The sequence below is a fragment of the Brassica rapa genome, chromosome A02, assembly GCF_000309985.2.
Source record: "Brassica rapa cultivar Chiifu-401-42 chromosome A02, CAAS_Brap_v3.01, whole genome shotgun sequence".
NCBI classification, from domain to species: domain Eukaryota; kingdom Viridiplantae; phylum Streptophyta; class Magnoliopsida; order Brassicales; family Brassicaceae; genus Brassica; species Brassica rapa.
This window is the reverse complement of record NC_024796.2, coordinates 7,497,548-7,510,810: the sequence shown is the minus strand read 5'-3', so window position 1 is coordinate 7,510,810 and position 13,263 is coordinate 7,497,548. Positions and strand designations below refer to the sequence as shown.

At 37.2% G+C, this 13,263-nt stretch overlaps 4 protein-coding genes across 12 annotated transcripts; 2 read left to right on the top strand and 2 right to left on the bottom strand.

The window, feature by feature from the left end:
- The first annotated feature begins 8 nt into the window (after positions 1-8).
- Positions 9-6,208, top strand: LOC103852027 (oligopeptide transporter 8). Of its 2 annotated transcripts, XM_009128911.3 has the most exons (6): positions 9-2,947; positions 3,098-3,634; positions 3,734-3,831; positions 3,908-4,739; positions 4,811-4,993; positions 5,436-6,208. In XM_009128911.3, exons 2-6 carry the CDS (start codon positions 3,140-3,142, stop codon positions 6,048-6,050), a joined length of 2,223 nt encoding a protein of 740 aa, XP_009127159.1. In that variant the 5' UTR covers positions 9-2,947; positions 3,098-3,139; the 3' UTR covers positions 6,051-6,208. The 2 variants fall into 2 exon arrangements, with proteins under 2 accessions (XP_009127159.1, XP_033140808.1); XM_033284917.1 differs by having other exon boundaries at positions 9-3,634.
- LOC103852026 (vacuolar protein sorting-associated protein 26A) lies at positions 6,186-8,592 on the bottom strand. 4 transcript variants are annotated; one of them, XM_009128908.3, is made up of 12 exons: positions 8,467-8,592; positions 8,188-8,223; positions 8,032-8,106; positions 7,873-7,947; positions 7,733-7,805; positions 7,601-7,645; positions 7,397-7,508; positions 7,252-7,318; positions 7,110-7,154; positions 6,931-6,986; positions 6,666-6,841; positions 6,186-6,583 (listed from the first exon to the last, which is right to left on the bottom strand). In XM_009128908.3, exons 2-12 carry the CDS (start codon positions 8,188-8,190, stop codon positions 6,402-6,404), a joined length of 909 nt encoding a protein of 302 aa, XP_009127156.1. In that variant the 5' UTR covers positions 8,191-8,223; positions 8,467-8,592; the 3' UTR covers positions 6,186-6,401. The 4 variants fall into 4 exon arrangements, with proteins under 4 accessions (XP_009127156.1, XP_009127157.1, XP_033140826.1 ...); XM_009128909.3 differs by having other exon boundaries at positions 8,188-8,292; positions 8,467-8,558; XM_033284935.1 differs by having other exon boundaries at positions 8,188-8,340; positions 8,467-8,536.
- A 490-nt stretch (positions 8,593-9,082) lies between these two features.
- LOC103852025 (cytochrome b5) lies at positions 9,083-10,413 on the top strand. Its single transcript, XM_009128907.3, has 4 exons — positions 9,083-9,321; positions 9,443-9,541; positions 9,750-9,816; positions 9,900-10,413. Exons 2-4 carry the CDS (start codon positions 9,455-9,457, stop codon positions 10,148-10,150), a joined length of 405 nt encoding a protein of 134 aa, XP_009127155.1. The 5' UTR covers positions 9,083-9,321; positions 9,443-9,454; the 3' UTR covers positions 10,151-10,413.
- Positions 10,414-10,708: 295 nt separating this feature from the next.
- LOC103852024 (GTPase-activating protein GYP7) lies at positions 10,709-13,263 on the bottom strand. 5 transcript variants are annotated; one of them, XM_033284921.1, is made up of 5 exons: positions 12,760-13,263; positions 12,487-12,619; positions 12,358-12,407; positions 12,238-12,276; positions 10,709-12,158 (listed from the first exon to the last, which is right to left on the bottom strand). In XM_033284921.1, the coding sequence occupies exons 1-5, from the start codon at positions 12,945-12,947 to the stop codon at positions 11,033-11,035; spliced, it is 1,536 nt and encodes a 511-aa protein (XP_033140812.1). In that variant the 5' UTR covers positions 12,948-13,263; the 3' UTR covers positions 10,709-11,032. The 5 variants fall into 5 exon arrangements, with proteins under 5 accessions (XP_033140812.1, XP_033140811.1, XP_033140810.1 ...); XM_033284920.1 differs by having other exon boundaries at positions 12,487-12,625; positions 12,760-13,262; XM_033284919.1 differs by having other exon boundaries at positions 12,238-12,291; positions 12,487-12,622; positions 12,760-13,261.

Sequence of the window (13,263 nt, the reverse complement as noted above, 5' to 3'; positions counted from 1 at the left end):
TGTTTAATTTATTTTAATAGTATAAAATTAAACAAATATGATAGAAGATAAACTAATTTTTATTAAATTATTTATTATTAAAAATTATTAATTAAAATATATACTTTAACCATATTAGGTAATTTCATAACTTTTATTTAAAAAAATAAGAAAGAACATTAATAATGAATTTGTGGTTAGTTTAATAAAAAATTTATTATATAATTAGATGGACCGATGTATTTCTCTAGTGATTTTAAGAATTAACCTAATGATGACACGTGACAAAAAAAGTTGTAATGTTTTTTCAATTAATATATATGAGATGTATGATCTAATAGTCAAGCAGATATAGATATAGAGATCTATATATGTTTATCATAGCAAATATATATAGAATGAAGAGTAATGTTAATGCGATCAAAGATGTAATGAAATTGTAGTTCGGAGTTTCTGTCTTTAAAATCTTATAAACGAAATGAGTCTAGGGGTGATTAACCGTATCGTAATACACTCTGCCGACATTTTAATAAAACTAATAAAATATTAAGTGATATGCTTAATTATCTGGCCACCGCTTTATATTAATGTTTTTATACTTGTTTATAAAGATGTATATTCTTTCAAACTAGAAAATAATATTTTAAATTATCTAGAGATAGTTAGGCAAATTATGTTATTAGTACGTAATTATAAATTAATTAATATATTCTCTTGTTGTGTGAACATTATTAATTATAAAATAATATGCGACCCTTACCCGGAAAATTGGGTAAAAAATTTACGTATGATTGTATATGTCCATCATGGACCATCGATAATCTTATTATGGTGAAAGCGGCATATAGCCATATACCAAGAAAAAAACAGATGAAACTAAAGATTCTTTTATGAGAAAGATCATTCACTTGGTAGAAATTCAGACGGAATCATTTCTTTCTTCCTAGCCTTTGTTTGAAGATGATTATTCAGCTTCCAACAGCTTGATCCAAGAACGAATTAACAATCTTGTCTTTGGGATAAATTTAAATTTATTAATTTTATTAACATTTTGATTAACTTTTGTGGGGCGGTATCAAAAAAACAAATGTCATTTGGTCGGGTTAGCCCATCCATCCAACTCTTCTTCTTCACAGCTTCGTATGTTGATCTCAAGATTGTGAAGTAATTGAGGAACAAGGATGAGAGGATTGCAGATTTGGAGACCCTAAATGGGAAGCCCAAGTTCAGATGGCGGCAAATCAGGTTCAAGTGTCAAAAATTAGGAAGATGAACCAGATTATGATGGGCAAGATGAAGCAATTGTTTCCAAATAACTTTAGGTTTTTCTAACTTTTAAACCTTTTAAATATTTTTTTTCTTTTATAAAACTTTATGTAGTATTTTAAATTTATAATATTAATTTCAAGTTTAGATTTTTTTTTTAATTATTTTAGATTTCTATTTTTTTTAAATATACATTGGAAAATTTCTGGCGAGTTTTACCTGTCGGAACATTTTTTACCAATGAAAACTGTTTGTCAGGAATTTTTTTGACATACACTTCGTTCGTAGAAATAATTTCCCAAAATTTAATTGAAATATATTGTCGACAACTGTTTTCGTCGGTATTTCAGAGGATGTGTCAGTTGGAGTTCGTATAATGGTCCGACGAAATCTTGACAAAAATTTTCCCAACTTGTTAAAATTGACAAATATTTTTGTCAGAAATTCGTCGTGAATGATTTTTTCTGAAAAAATTGTCCATAGAAAACAACGTGAAAAATATAATTTTAAGAACTAATCAGTCCATCTGAACATGTCATTGGTAAATTTCACTGTTAACTGACACCATTTCGGTTCAAAGCATGTTAAAAATATTTAAATATCTCTTTTCTTTAATACTAAGAACACACTACATCATTATATAATCTTTAATTACGTGTTCACGTTGATGATCAATTATCTGCAACATATGTGATATTGATGAACAGCTCCACAAATAAAGATTCTACGATGAAGCTCTCCCTGAAACACTTGTATGTACGACATCCTCGATGAACATGCTCTCTTTGCAGCAAATGACTACAACGAACGGCCTCTGCAACCTACGATAAGCTTCACATTATATCATCTGCAAAAAATTGTATAGTCTAAAATTCAAACTCCAAACATAGGTGTAGAAGCCTTTAAACTTTAACCAGTAGATTACGGCTCTTCCACATTTAAAATATATCTGGTTGTTCGAAAAAAGATTACTTATTAGTGTATAAATGTTTTAGTAGGTACTAGCTAGGTATTAGGTTGATATAGTTTGTGCATTCATTTTCTCAGTGACCTATAATGCGGAAACGAATAAGCCATACTCCCGGATGCATCAGCATGACTCGGGGCCTCAGGCTCTCACATTCGTCCAAGACCTCATCTCCTAGAAACATGTACTTGTCCTAAAGAGTCACTGGATCAAAATTTTAAGATTCTCTTACAAAGAATCAAACATTTATGATTCTACACAAAGAATCAAATATTTAATATGATAAAAATTCAAATATTTAGTTCAATAAAATGAATCAATATTTAAGATTCCATGAAAGCTACATGTAAATCAATATTAGGAGCATCACAAATTTTCGAACTGAAACTAGCTTTTATACGTCTATCTCTGCAGCTTATTTTATAATTTGGCACATATGAAACATATAATTTAAGATTTTTTAACCAAAACTAAACATTTCCCCTCAGAAAATTCAGGGATATATTTCCTTATATTTTATGTTACAGTCATGATAATCAAAGGCCAAACTGGAATGTAATCCTAATTCCGAATCATACTTCCTTTAGTGGAAATGTCACTAAAGATATAATACCAAAGTTAATGCAAAACATTAATTTCCAACAAATCTGTAACTCAATTAGGATCTCAAATCAGACACAATTTGAGGAAGACAACTCTTCTGTATGCGAGTATGTTTCATTAACTAATTTATAGGTATCTCCTCTATGTATATATGATATTCATGAATGTGAGCGTGTGTGTACGTATTTGCATATTTAAAAGAGAACCTCAAGAACAGTTACATAAATAAACACAATCACACAAACACTTAACTTCCGCTTTATCTTATCTTATGCATAGCAGATAGACAAACCAGCATACTACTTTTTCTGTTCTTGAAGACCAATGAGAGACAACATCACAGAGATGAGATCTGATTCTGAATCGGACTATGATCCTTACGGCGACGATGAGATGAGTATAGTTCCACAAGTGGAACTAACGGTGCCTAAAACCGACGATCCAACTTCACCGACGGTTACATTCAGGATGTGGGTTTTGGGCATAACCGCTTGTGTCCTCTTGTCATTTCTCAACCAGTTCTTTTGGTACAGAACCAATCCTCTGACCATCTCATCTGTGTCAGCTCAGATTGCTGTTGTTCCCATTGGTCATCTCATGGCTAGGGTTCTTCCGACAAGGATATTCTTCGAAGGGACGCGGTGGTCTTTCACAATGAATCCTGGTCCGTTTAGTACCAAAGAACATGTTCTTATAACCGTGTTCGCAAACTCAGGTTCTGGAGCTGTTTACGCCAGTCACATTCTTAGTGCTGTTAAGCTTTATTATAAGAGACGGCTTGATTTCATTCCTGCTTTACTCGTTATGATCACAACTCAGGTAAAAAAAATTAATAAATAATTTCTATGTTTTAAATAAATTTTAATGATCTGAAGAAAAAACAACTAAGAGATTCTATTATGTTTCTTGGCGTGCAAGGTATTGGGATTTGGTTGGGCTGGTTTGTATAGGAAGCATCTAGTTGAACCTGGTGAGATGTGGTGGCCAAGCAATCTCGTTCAAGTGTCTCTCTTCAGGTAGCGATAATGATTCCTTGTCAATCACGCTATCTTTTATATATAAGCATCAGAATTTAACTTTGATCATATGCAGAGCCTTGCATGAGAAGGAGAAGAGATCAGAATGGGGAGTTACTAGAAACCAGTTCTTCGTTATCACACTAATCGCCAGCTTCTCCTACTATCTTCTCCCAGGCTATCTCTTCACTCTCTTGACCACCATCTCTTGGTTATGTTGGATTAGCCCTAAATCTATTTTAGTAAACCAGCTCGGTTCAGGGTCAGCTGGTCTTGGTATCGGTTCCTTTGGTTTAGACTGGTCAACCATCGCTTCTTACCTTGGAAGTCCACTCGCTAGCCCGTTCTTTGCCACAGCAAACATCGCGGTCGGATACTTTATTGTGATGTACGTAATCACACCTCTATGCTACTATCTGGACTTCTTCGACGCCAAGACCTTCCCAATCTACTCAGGTAAACTCTTTGTAGCAAACGGGCAAGAATACAACGTGACGAGCATCATCAATGACGAGTTCCGCCTTGATCACAAGGCTTACGCGGAGACAGGACCAGTCCACATGAGCACTTTCTTTGCTGTTACCTACGGGTTAGGTTTCGCTACCTTGACTGCTAGTGTTGTCCATGTTTTTCTTTTCTACGGAAAAGATCTTTGGAACCAAACCAAAGGAGCTCTACGTAAGGACAAGAAAATGGATATACATACAAAGATCATGAAGAGAAACTACAAGGAGGTTCCGCTATGGTGGTTTCTGTCGATTTTCGTAGTGAATATTGCTGTGATTGTCTTCATATGTGTTTTCTATGAGAAACAGATTCAGCTTCCCTGGTGGGGAGCTTTCTTGGCTTGTTTGATAGCTTTATTCTTCACTCCTCTTGTTGGTGTGATCATGGCCACTACTAACCAGGTAAGGTTTTTATCTTTATTTTTAACAACCGGTTATGGTGATATTAAACCGGAGTTTTTCTTTTGTTGTAGGCTCCAGGTTTGAATATTATTACTGAATACATCATTGGGTATGCATATCCAGAGAGACCTGTTGCTAACATATGCTTCAAGACTTACGGATACATCAGCATGTCCCAGTCTTTGACGTTCCTCGCTGATTTGAAGCTTGGTTCTTACATGAAGATCCCACCAAGAACCATGTTTATGGCACAGGTTAGTTTTAATATTCCAACATACAATATGTTGTAATCTTACTAGAACTGTCACTTTTGATCTTTAGGGTTTAAGCCTTGTCCATAAACGAACCTGTGGTATAAATATAATCTAACCAAATAAAAGTGGCGAGGCCTGACGAGTTCGAACGGTCTGTACAGTGGTGGGTTTAGTTTAGCCCACGGCAGGGGCCGTAGTCATAGCGAGATAAAACATTCGCCTATGACCTCTAAAATATTAGTAATTAATATGTATATATCTTTAGATCTCGGAATGATTAAGAAAAGCATATATATATTTTATTTTATTTTGGTCAAATGAAAAACATTTATTAGTATTGTTTCTAGCCCCCATTAATTTCAGGGCCAAACGGTCCAGGCCATGGATTGGTTTTCTCAAAAGCATAACATTTTGACAAATTTATTGCTGTTGTGTTTCACAGGTTGTAGGAACTTTAGTAGCAGTGTTCGTCTACGCATTGACAGCATGGTGGCTAATGGCCGAGATCCCAAACCTCTGCGACACATCTCTCCTTCCACCAGAAAGTCAATGGACGTGCCCAACGGATAGAGTCTTCTTCGACGCATCAGTAATATGGGGACTTGTAGGACCAAGAAGAATGTTTGGTGATCTTGGAGAATATTCAAACATAAACTGGTTCTTCCTAGGAGGTGCAATAGCTCCAACACTGGTCTACCTAGCCACTAGAGTCTTCCCAAACAAGAAATGGATCTCAAGCATTCACATGCCAGTTCTGATTGGAGCCACTGCTATTATGCCACCTGCTACTGCGGTTAACTTTACAAGCTGGCTAGTAATGGCGTTTGTGTTTGGACACTTTTTGTTCAAGTACAAAACAGAATGGTGGCAGAGGTACAACTATGTTCTGTCTGGAGGGATGGATGCAGGGACTGGGTTCATGTCTGTGCTTTTGTTTCTTGCGTTGCAGCGTAGTGACATAATGCTTGATTGGTGGGGAAACACTGGTGAAGGCTGTCCTGTTGCTAAATGCCCAACTGCTAAAGGTGTGGTTGTTCATGGGTGTCCTGTTTTCTAGACCATTTAGGTTTGTACTTAAGTGCAGTCTTAAGTTTAATTTGGTTATGTTTTGTTAAAGTATTCTTTTTAATACATTTTCCATTACAGTGTTGGTTATATGTTTTTTTATATTTCTGTATTGTTTCTATAAATAAAATTGCTTATTTGTGGATGATAGATTGGAAAAGAGTTGCTAGTTTTCTTACATGGAATCCAAACAACATTAATGGGTCAATGAACAAACTTACATGACTTAACTTCATAACTCCACCAAGTCCCCAACCAATTGCATACAGAAAGTGTTAGAAAAAGGCTTTACAAAGTTCTGAAAAAAAATCTCATTGCTCTCTTTTCTTTCCTTTTGTAAACATCAAGATGACTCATCCTTGAGCCTGTACAAGGTGATTTCTTGCTGCTTGAAGTAACGGCGATCCTCTTCGTCAACCAGCACAAGATTCAGATAATACTTGACACTGAATTTGTTGTTTATGTTCTTATGCGTTGGCGTCAGATCGTAAGGTGTCAAGAACAGTCTTACAGGTATCGACTCGCCTGCACAATGACTCAACACTTTCTTGGTTATGAAACTAGCAATGAATTTGAGAACATGTGAGGAAATTATTTAGGCATATACCTCTAACGGGAGCACCATCCATTAACTCAAACTTGGCTAATGTTTCTGTCTCGACGTGAGTATTAGCTCCTGCTCCTGTTGATTCTCGCCGTCTGATCTCAAGATCCATATTCTTTATCTTGATTCTCACCAGAAGAAAGTATACTTTCCCGAGGATAACATCTTTCAGGTGATACCTGCATCCATAGCATAGGAATTAAATATTGTTTTTAAGTTTTTTCCTTATAAGTAGAGCTTGAAATAAATGAATATGAGACTGTCTTACTTGCTTTTATTGTACTCAAACTCGATATGCAGGCAGTCCTCGATTCCAACTTCCATCTGTACATCGAGTAAGGGTCCAAAGGAATTAAGCATATCTGATGCTAATAAGGGTTTAAGAGCAAATGGATTCAGTATGAACAGCGATAAAGAACCAGGAAACTGAGAGAGTTTGGACCTCACCTTGATGCTGTTATTGATTGGTGGTAATGGGGAATAGTTACGCACCTGTTTCACATTCATACGAGAGAACAAGCTATAAGTTTTATCTTAAATACTATGCGTCACAAGTCAAAGACATAGCAGAAATTTTGAAGAAGCATACCACAAAGTCCTGGTACTCCACGATGCTTCCAGCATAACCACGAGTAACTGTTACTTTCAGGACATACCTGAAGATAACAAAAACAAATGATGCAAAATTTAAAATTGTTTCTGATATGATGCCAAATACGAACATGATTAAATACCTTAGCCGCACATTCACGCCATTGTATGTCTCATATGGCATCTCAACGGTAGGAAATTCAAAAGGGTACGCCTTGTTTTCATATATTTCTCCAGGTACATCAAGCTCACGCACTGATACGAGAAGGAGTCAGCTACTAATAGTTAATAGACTATTTCACATAATAACATAACCATATCATAATAGAACCCTAAGAGTAACTCACCCAGGGAAGTGAAGTCATAGAAGTTCCCTCTGTCAAAGTACATTTCTGTCAAAAACAATATGAATGTCGTCAGTACAGACTAAGTTAGAAACATATAACAGAACCGAGATAACTGACAGAATAATTGCAGACCTATTTGACCAAGAAGCTCAACTTTAACACCATTGTGCTCCACTTTCTTCCCTTGATATGGTTCAATACAAACCTAAAGAGAAAAAAACAAGATTAAACCAATTCCATAAACATCCTGATGACAAGAGAACCAAGTTAACCTTGCCAGCAATAGTTTCCTGACTATGGAAAAGTGGATTCATAACCATTTGTCCATTATCTTTCTTAACCGGAACCTATAATAGCACAAGATAGATCAAGTAAGACAAAAAAAAAAAGAGAAGCAAAATAGATAAACTTAAAAAGAGGGAAGTGTGTACCTGTTTACGATTTTTGCCATCAGTAAACGTGATTGAGATATTACAAGCAGGCTTGAAAGCTCCACGAAGATAATTCTGTGATTTTAATCCCAAAGAAACTTGAGTACAGCGAGAGAAATCAAACAAGGGTCGAGAAAACTATTAACGAGCACTAACCATGATTCAGAGGATTCGATTCCAATCACAATGACCCTGTTCAGGAGCATAAGAATCCAATCACACAGAGTAAACTCGAAAGAGCTTAGCTTTTTGAAGCTCGAGCTTTAGGGTCACGGTTAAGTTAAGATCATTCAAGGAAAGAGATAATCCCTAATCTCAATTCGTACGAAAGCAATCAAATGGGAAGGAAGACCAGATCACATGTGATGCTACAGTGATGAGAGCGAGACTTGATTCAAGAAATTAGATTCGATTGAAAGCTTAGGAATCACGTACCTTAAGAATCGATCAAGCCGGCGAAGATTCTGACAGTTGTTTGGGGGTTGAAGACGACTGACAGACAGACGAGAGTCACGGAACAAAACGAAAAAATAAAAAAAATCTATTAAAAAAGGCTTTTATCTCACGTTGGGCCAGAAAGCCCAGTTGTATTATTACCCATCAAAGGCCAGATGTGACATTGATATGAACAATACAATCTGGTTAACATTATTCTAAATATGCCATTTTTATACGAAAAGAAGAAGAAACCCTTCAATAGATCGAGGCAAAAGAATCGGAACAGAAGAACCGAATCAGAACCAAACTGAAGTAACCAAAATCTTCAAATATCTAAACAGTTTCTACATATCCCTTAATAATTATATCTGAAATAACCGAACCGAGTCAAAACCGTATCGGATATAAAAATATTAATTATATATACATATAGCTTAACTAAATATATATTTTTCATTTAAAGTTCTATTAAAATTTCATATTTACTGTTGGCAAATTATGATCTGTTTCCCCATTTCCTCAAATTCGCAAAACTTTTATTTCTTTTTTGTCGTCAAAATTTTGGAAACGGCGCACTGAAACCACACGTCATAAACTGTACCGTAAAACAAGATCTCGCCAAAGAAGTAAAAATCAAATTCCAAATTGGTTTGCTTAAAAAGTCAAAGCCGAACTTGACTAATACTACCCCTGGTCAAATCTATTACAAGCCAAACCCTTTGGCAAAAAATCAAGGGTAGTTTAGTAACTACGGTCAGAAGTAGAACACAATTAAGTAGGTGAGGAACACCAGTTTCTTCCGTCTTTTGCTGATTACAGAGCCTCGAAGCTATCGAAACTCTGAATCTAAAAGTAAACTATTTTACCATCATCATCGTCTATTTCTTCGATTTGATTCTATTATAGTTGTTTTGTATCTACCAATCTTGATTATCGTAGATTTTGATCCGCTCTGATGTGTTCTTGTTTGTAGATTTAAGGAGAAATGGCTTCAGACAAGAAGGTTCTAGGTTTCGAAGAAGTTTCACAACACAACAAAACCAAAGACTGTTGGCTTATCATCTCCGGCAAGGTTAGTTAGATCTCTGTCTAGATGGATTATCCACAAGTTGAAGAGTTAGATAAACATAGGGTCGTTACAGCTTAGAAGCTTTTATGACATCACTCTGGTTTAGAATCTCAACTTTCAGTGTTTTAGGTTTGTTATAAGCGAATCAGATATTGGTTTAGTGATATTTACAATTACTTGAGCATATTGTTTATCTGGTGGATTGCTTTAGGTGTATGATGTGACCCCATTCATGGATGATCATCCTGGAGGCGATGAAGTCTTGTTGTCCTCAACAGGTTTTTCAACAAAATTAATCTTAATGAGTTTCTCTCTGATCCAGTTGAATCCCTCCAGTGATATGTTTCTGTTGTTGTAACAGGGAAAGATGCTACGAATGACTTTGAAGACGTTGGACACAGCGACACCGCAAGGGACATGATGGAGAAGTACTACATCGGCGAGATCGATTCGTCTAGCGTTCCAAAAACAAGGACATACGTTGCACCTGCTCAACCCGCTTACAACCAAGACAAGACACCAGAGTTCATCATCAAGATTCTGCAGTTCCTTGTCCCGATCTTGATCTTGGGTCTCGCTCTTGTTGTCCGTCAATATACCAAGAAAGAGTAGAAAACAGAGGCTTTTGCATTTTTTGCTTGCCACTGGATAACTCTTTCTGATTTCTCTCTGTATTTGCAAAAAAAAAAAAACAGTTACTGTTGGTTGGTCCTAAGACTTCATCTATGTCCTTTTTAATGATTCTTGTTGAAACTACTACGAACCAATAATCAATTTGTTTGCTAGTCTCTTTGTGATCGTATGTTTGGTTTCTTTCTTTGTGTTGATTGAGATGTTTTCAACTCTGATGATCAAATAAAAAGGGTGCTTCTGTTTTTCAGCTACTCTAAAGTCTAAACTTAGAATAAGCATGTGGAAATTAGGTTCAGGTTCGGTTTAGTTTGGTAGAAAAATTGTAAATAAATCATACCAATTTATACCAAACCAAAACCATATCCAAATTTCGCATCAAACTAATCGAATTTAACCAAAATTACCCGAATGCTTAACCAAATTACACTAGAATCAAATCAAAAATTTAGAATTTCAATTCATTTTGGTAGAAATTTTAAATCAAACCAAACCGAATTAACCAAACTAAATGTATAAACCAAACTCGCAGGTGTCTACTTAGAAATAAGAAACTGAATTGATATAATCGAACATATATGATTCATACAACTGTGGAAAAAAGACAGTAGACTCATCCCTTACATGTTTCTTCAACAGGGTAATAATGTCTTGTTCTTTCATTAGTACTATAATAAACATGATATATATAGATAGTATAGTGTTGTTTGTTTGTGTGATATGAGCAAAACAAAAAAGGAAAGAAAAACCTGAGGGACAAAGTAAAACGGTACGAACCAAACCTTTTGACAAAACGCAGCCAGAAGAGTGCAATAGGGCTTTTTGTGTAGTAAAGAACACTTCATTTCTGGCTTATCACTTTCATCAAACACTGAGAGACCGAGAAGAAAGAGTTTCAATCTTATCATGAAGCGTCACCACAAGGTGATGCGCATCATCCAGAAGCTTCCACACATCAAGCTGACCCGCCATGCTATTACACTCCTCCACAATCTCATCCATACTACTGTACCTCTGTATGATCAGCTTCCTCCTCAGCACCAGCGCCGCGATCGCGTACAGCAAGAGATCATCCGTCGGAGGCGCTTGCTGCCTGATCCTGCTCCACGGCGACTTCCCAACGCCAGCTCTAATAGCAGCCTGATCAGCCCACATGACTTCCCACAGACAAAGCGTCTGCTCAAAGCTCAACTCCCTCCTAAACATCACAAGCACCATCCTGTAGACGAAGCTACAATCCTCCGCCTGGAGATTCTCCAAGTGTTTGTAGAGCTGAGAGTCTTTGGATTTGATGATCTTGGACACGATGCGGAGCTGTCTCTGGATCCCTGCCTCGTCGAGCCTGAAGTTGTGGCGAGCTTTCTTCATGAAACCGACGAAGGACCAGAAGGCGTCGTGGTCTTCGGAGATGACGGCGAGGATGGGGGATAAGAGGTCGCTCATTCCTTGGCAGTAGCCTATCTCGGGGTCGTAGAGAGCGTAGGCTTCGAGGATAGCAACAAGACGTGCAGCGTGGTGGAGCCGGCAGGCTTCTAAGTGGTCGTAGTCTTTTAAGGCGACGGACTCGGCTAGACCGCGAGCTTTGGTTTCTGTGATTGTGGTCGAGGATGTGGAGTAAGTGGCCCAGTCTGAATCAGCACGTAAAGCATCGAGACGGATGATACGTTGCCATGTAGAGAAATCTTCGTGTACAGTGTCTTCTACTTGGATCTCACCAAAAAGACAAGTATTATTCTCTTCAGAGTTATTACTGTATACATCAGAAGGAAGCAGCTGAACATCTTCATCGTCGTCTTCGCAAGAGTCAGTATCAGAAGAATCAGTGTTCACAGCAGAGACCACGTCTTGGTTTATTATTTGTTTGGTAGTCTTGCAATCATCCATGAATCTAACGTATTGCTCGTCTGCTTCTTCCTCAAGATCATCGGTACTTCCATCGCCGCGCTTGAGAAGCATCTTGCACCGTCTTTGTAGTTTCTCATACTCATTTCTATATTCAGATATATACTTGTCAGCATCTACATACAAATACTGACCATATATATAACATCAAACTATAAATATCTAACCTTCTTTGTGTTTTAACAGCTTCCCGTTCTTCACTAGTACTATTCAAATCATAGCTGCAATAAATATAAGAGGTTACAAGTTGAAAAAGAAGAAGAAACAATAACAAAAAGGAAACTCACACTCCGAGCAAGAAGAGCCACACTTCTCCACGAATACTTGGATCAACACCCTACAAGAAGCATGTCATAACCATAAAGAGAGAAGTGAGAATCAAAGACATAGTTGCTTGCTCGTTCGAAAAGACTCACTCTGCTTCTAACTTTCTTCAGAAACCTAACCCCGCCATCACGAAGTTTCCCTTCCGTAGTAAATAAACTCCTCCACTGATGCGGCGTCAAGGGCCGTTTTCTTTTCCGGCGAGACCACGGTGACTTCCGTCGGCTGCTTCTACAATTTAAAGACAAAGTAGGAACTCAAAATCAAAAGATCTTACAAGGTAATAGCAAACATTTTTGATCTGAAGAAGAGAATCTAAAGATTCCATTGGCATATTCCAAATCTAAGAGCTTTAGGACACTCACCGATCGGAAGAAGTTACAGAAGATGGAGATGAAGGATTAGCCACAAAGAGAACCGATCGGAGATGGATCCACGACGAAGAAGACGAAGGAGGTGAAGTAGAAGTCGTAGAAGAAGATGAAGATGGTAACGAAGTGGAAGACGAATTCGCCGAGGACGTTGAAGTGTGGCTTCGCCGTAACGACTTCATCTGATTCTCCGACAAAAGCTTAAAATCTAAATCCCGTAAACACCAATCAAATAGACAAAAATCGAATAGTCTCCTCCGTCTTTCATAAGAGATCTACGAACGTCATTCTTCAATACAAAGCATCAGCGACGGCGAATCGTAACTCCGCCGGTGGTTAACGGAAAGAAGGATTCCGCCGTGTGAGAAACGGCAGTGGGAATCTGGCATGAGAGTTTAACGGGTTTCCCCCAAACGATCTCTATCTATCTATCACTCGAGCGTTTTCTTCACCACGCCGAAACTGAAGAAGAGCAGAAGAACAAAAGCTAAAGCATAA

Bases quoted from the DNA above. Each gene is read 5' to 3' on its own strand.
- LOC103852027 (XM_009128911.3), top strand. From the start codon at position 3,140: ATGAGAGACAACATCACAGAGATGAGATCTGATTCTGAATCGGACTAT. The intron at 4,740-4,810 runs GTAAGGTTTTTA...CTTTTGTTGTAG, and splicing joins TCATGGCCACTACTAACCAG to GCTCCAGGTTTGAATATTAT. The intron at 4,994-5,435 runs GTTAGTTTTAAT...TGTGTTTCACAG, and splicing joins GAACCATGTTTATGGCACAG to GTTGTAGGAACTTTAGTAGC.
- LOC103852026 (XM_009128908.3), bottom strand. The intron at 7,646-7,732 runs GTCTGCAATTAT...TGTTTTTGACAG, and splicing joins TGAGCTTCTTGGTCAAATAG to AAATGTACTTTGACAGAGGG. The intron at 6,987-7,109 runs GTGAGGTCCAAA...CTCGATGTACAG, and splicing joins CAATCAATAACAGCATCAAG to ATGGAAGTTGGAATCGAGGA.
- LOC103852025 (XM_009128907.3), top strand. From the start codon at position 9,455: ATGGCTTCAGACAAGAAGGTTCTAGGTTTCGAAGAAGTTTCACAACAC. The intron at 9,542-9,749 runs GTTAGTTAGATC...GGATTGCTTTAG, and splicing joins GGCTTATCATCTCCGGCAAG to GTGTATGATGTGACCCCATT. The intron at 9,817-9,899 runs GTTTTTCAACAA...TTGTTGTAACAG, and splicing joins AGTCTTGTTGTCCTCAACAG to GGAAAGATGCTACGAATGAC.
- LOC103852024 (XM_009128905.3), bottom strand. From the start codon at position 12,947: ATGAAGTCGTTACGGCGAAGCCACACTTCAACGTCCTCGGCGAATTCG. The intron at 12,408-12,486 runs GTGAGTCTTTTC...TGCTTCTTGTAG, and splicing joins TGAAGAAAGTTAGAAGCAGA to GGTGTTGATCCAAGTATTCG. The intron at 12,292-12,357 runs GTGAGTTTCCTT...TATTTATTGCAG, and splicing joins TGGCTCTTCTTGCTCGGAGT to CTATGATTTGAATAGTACTA.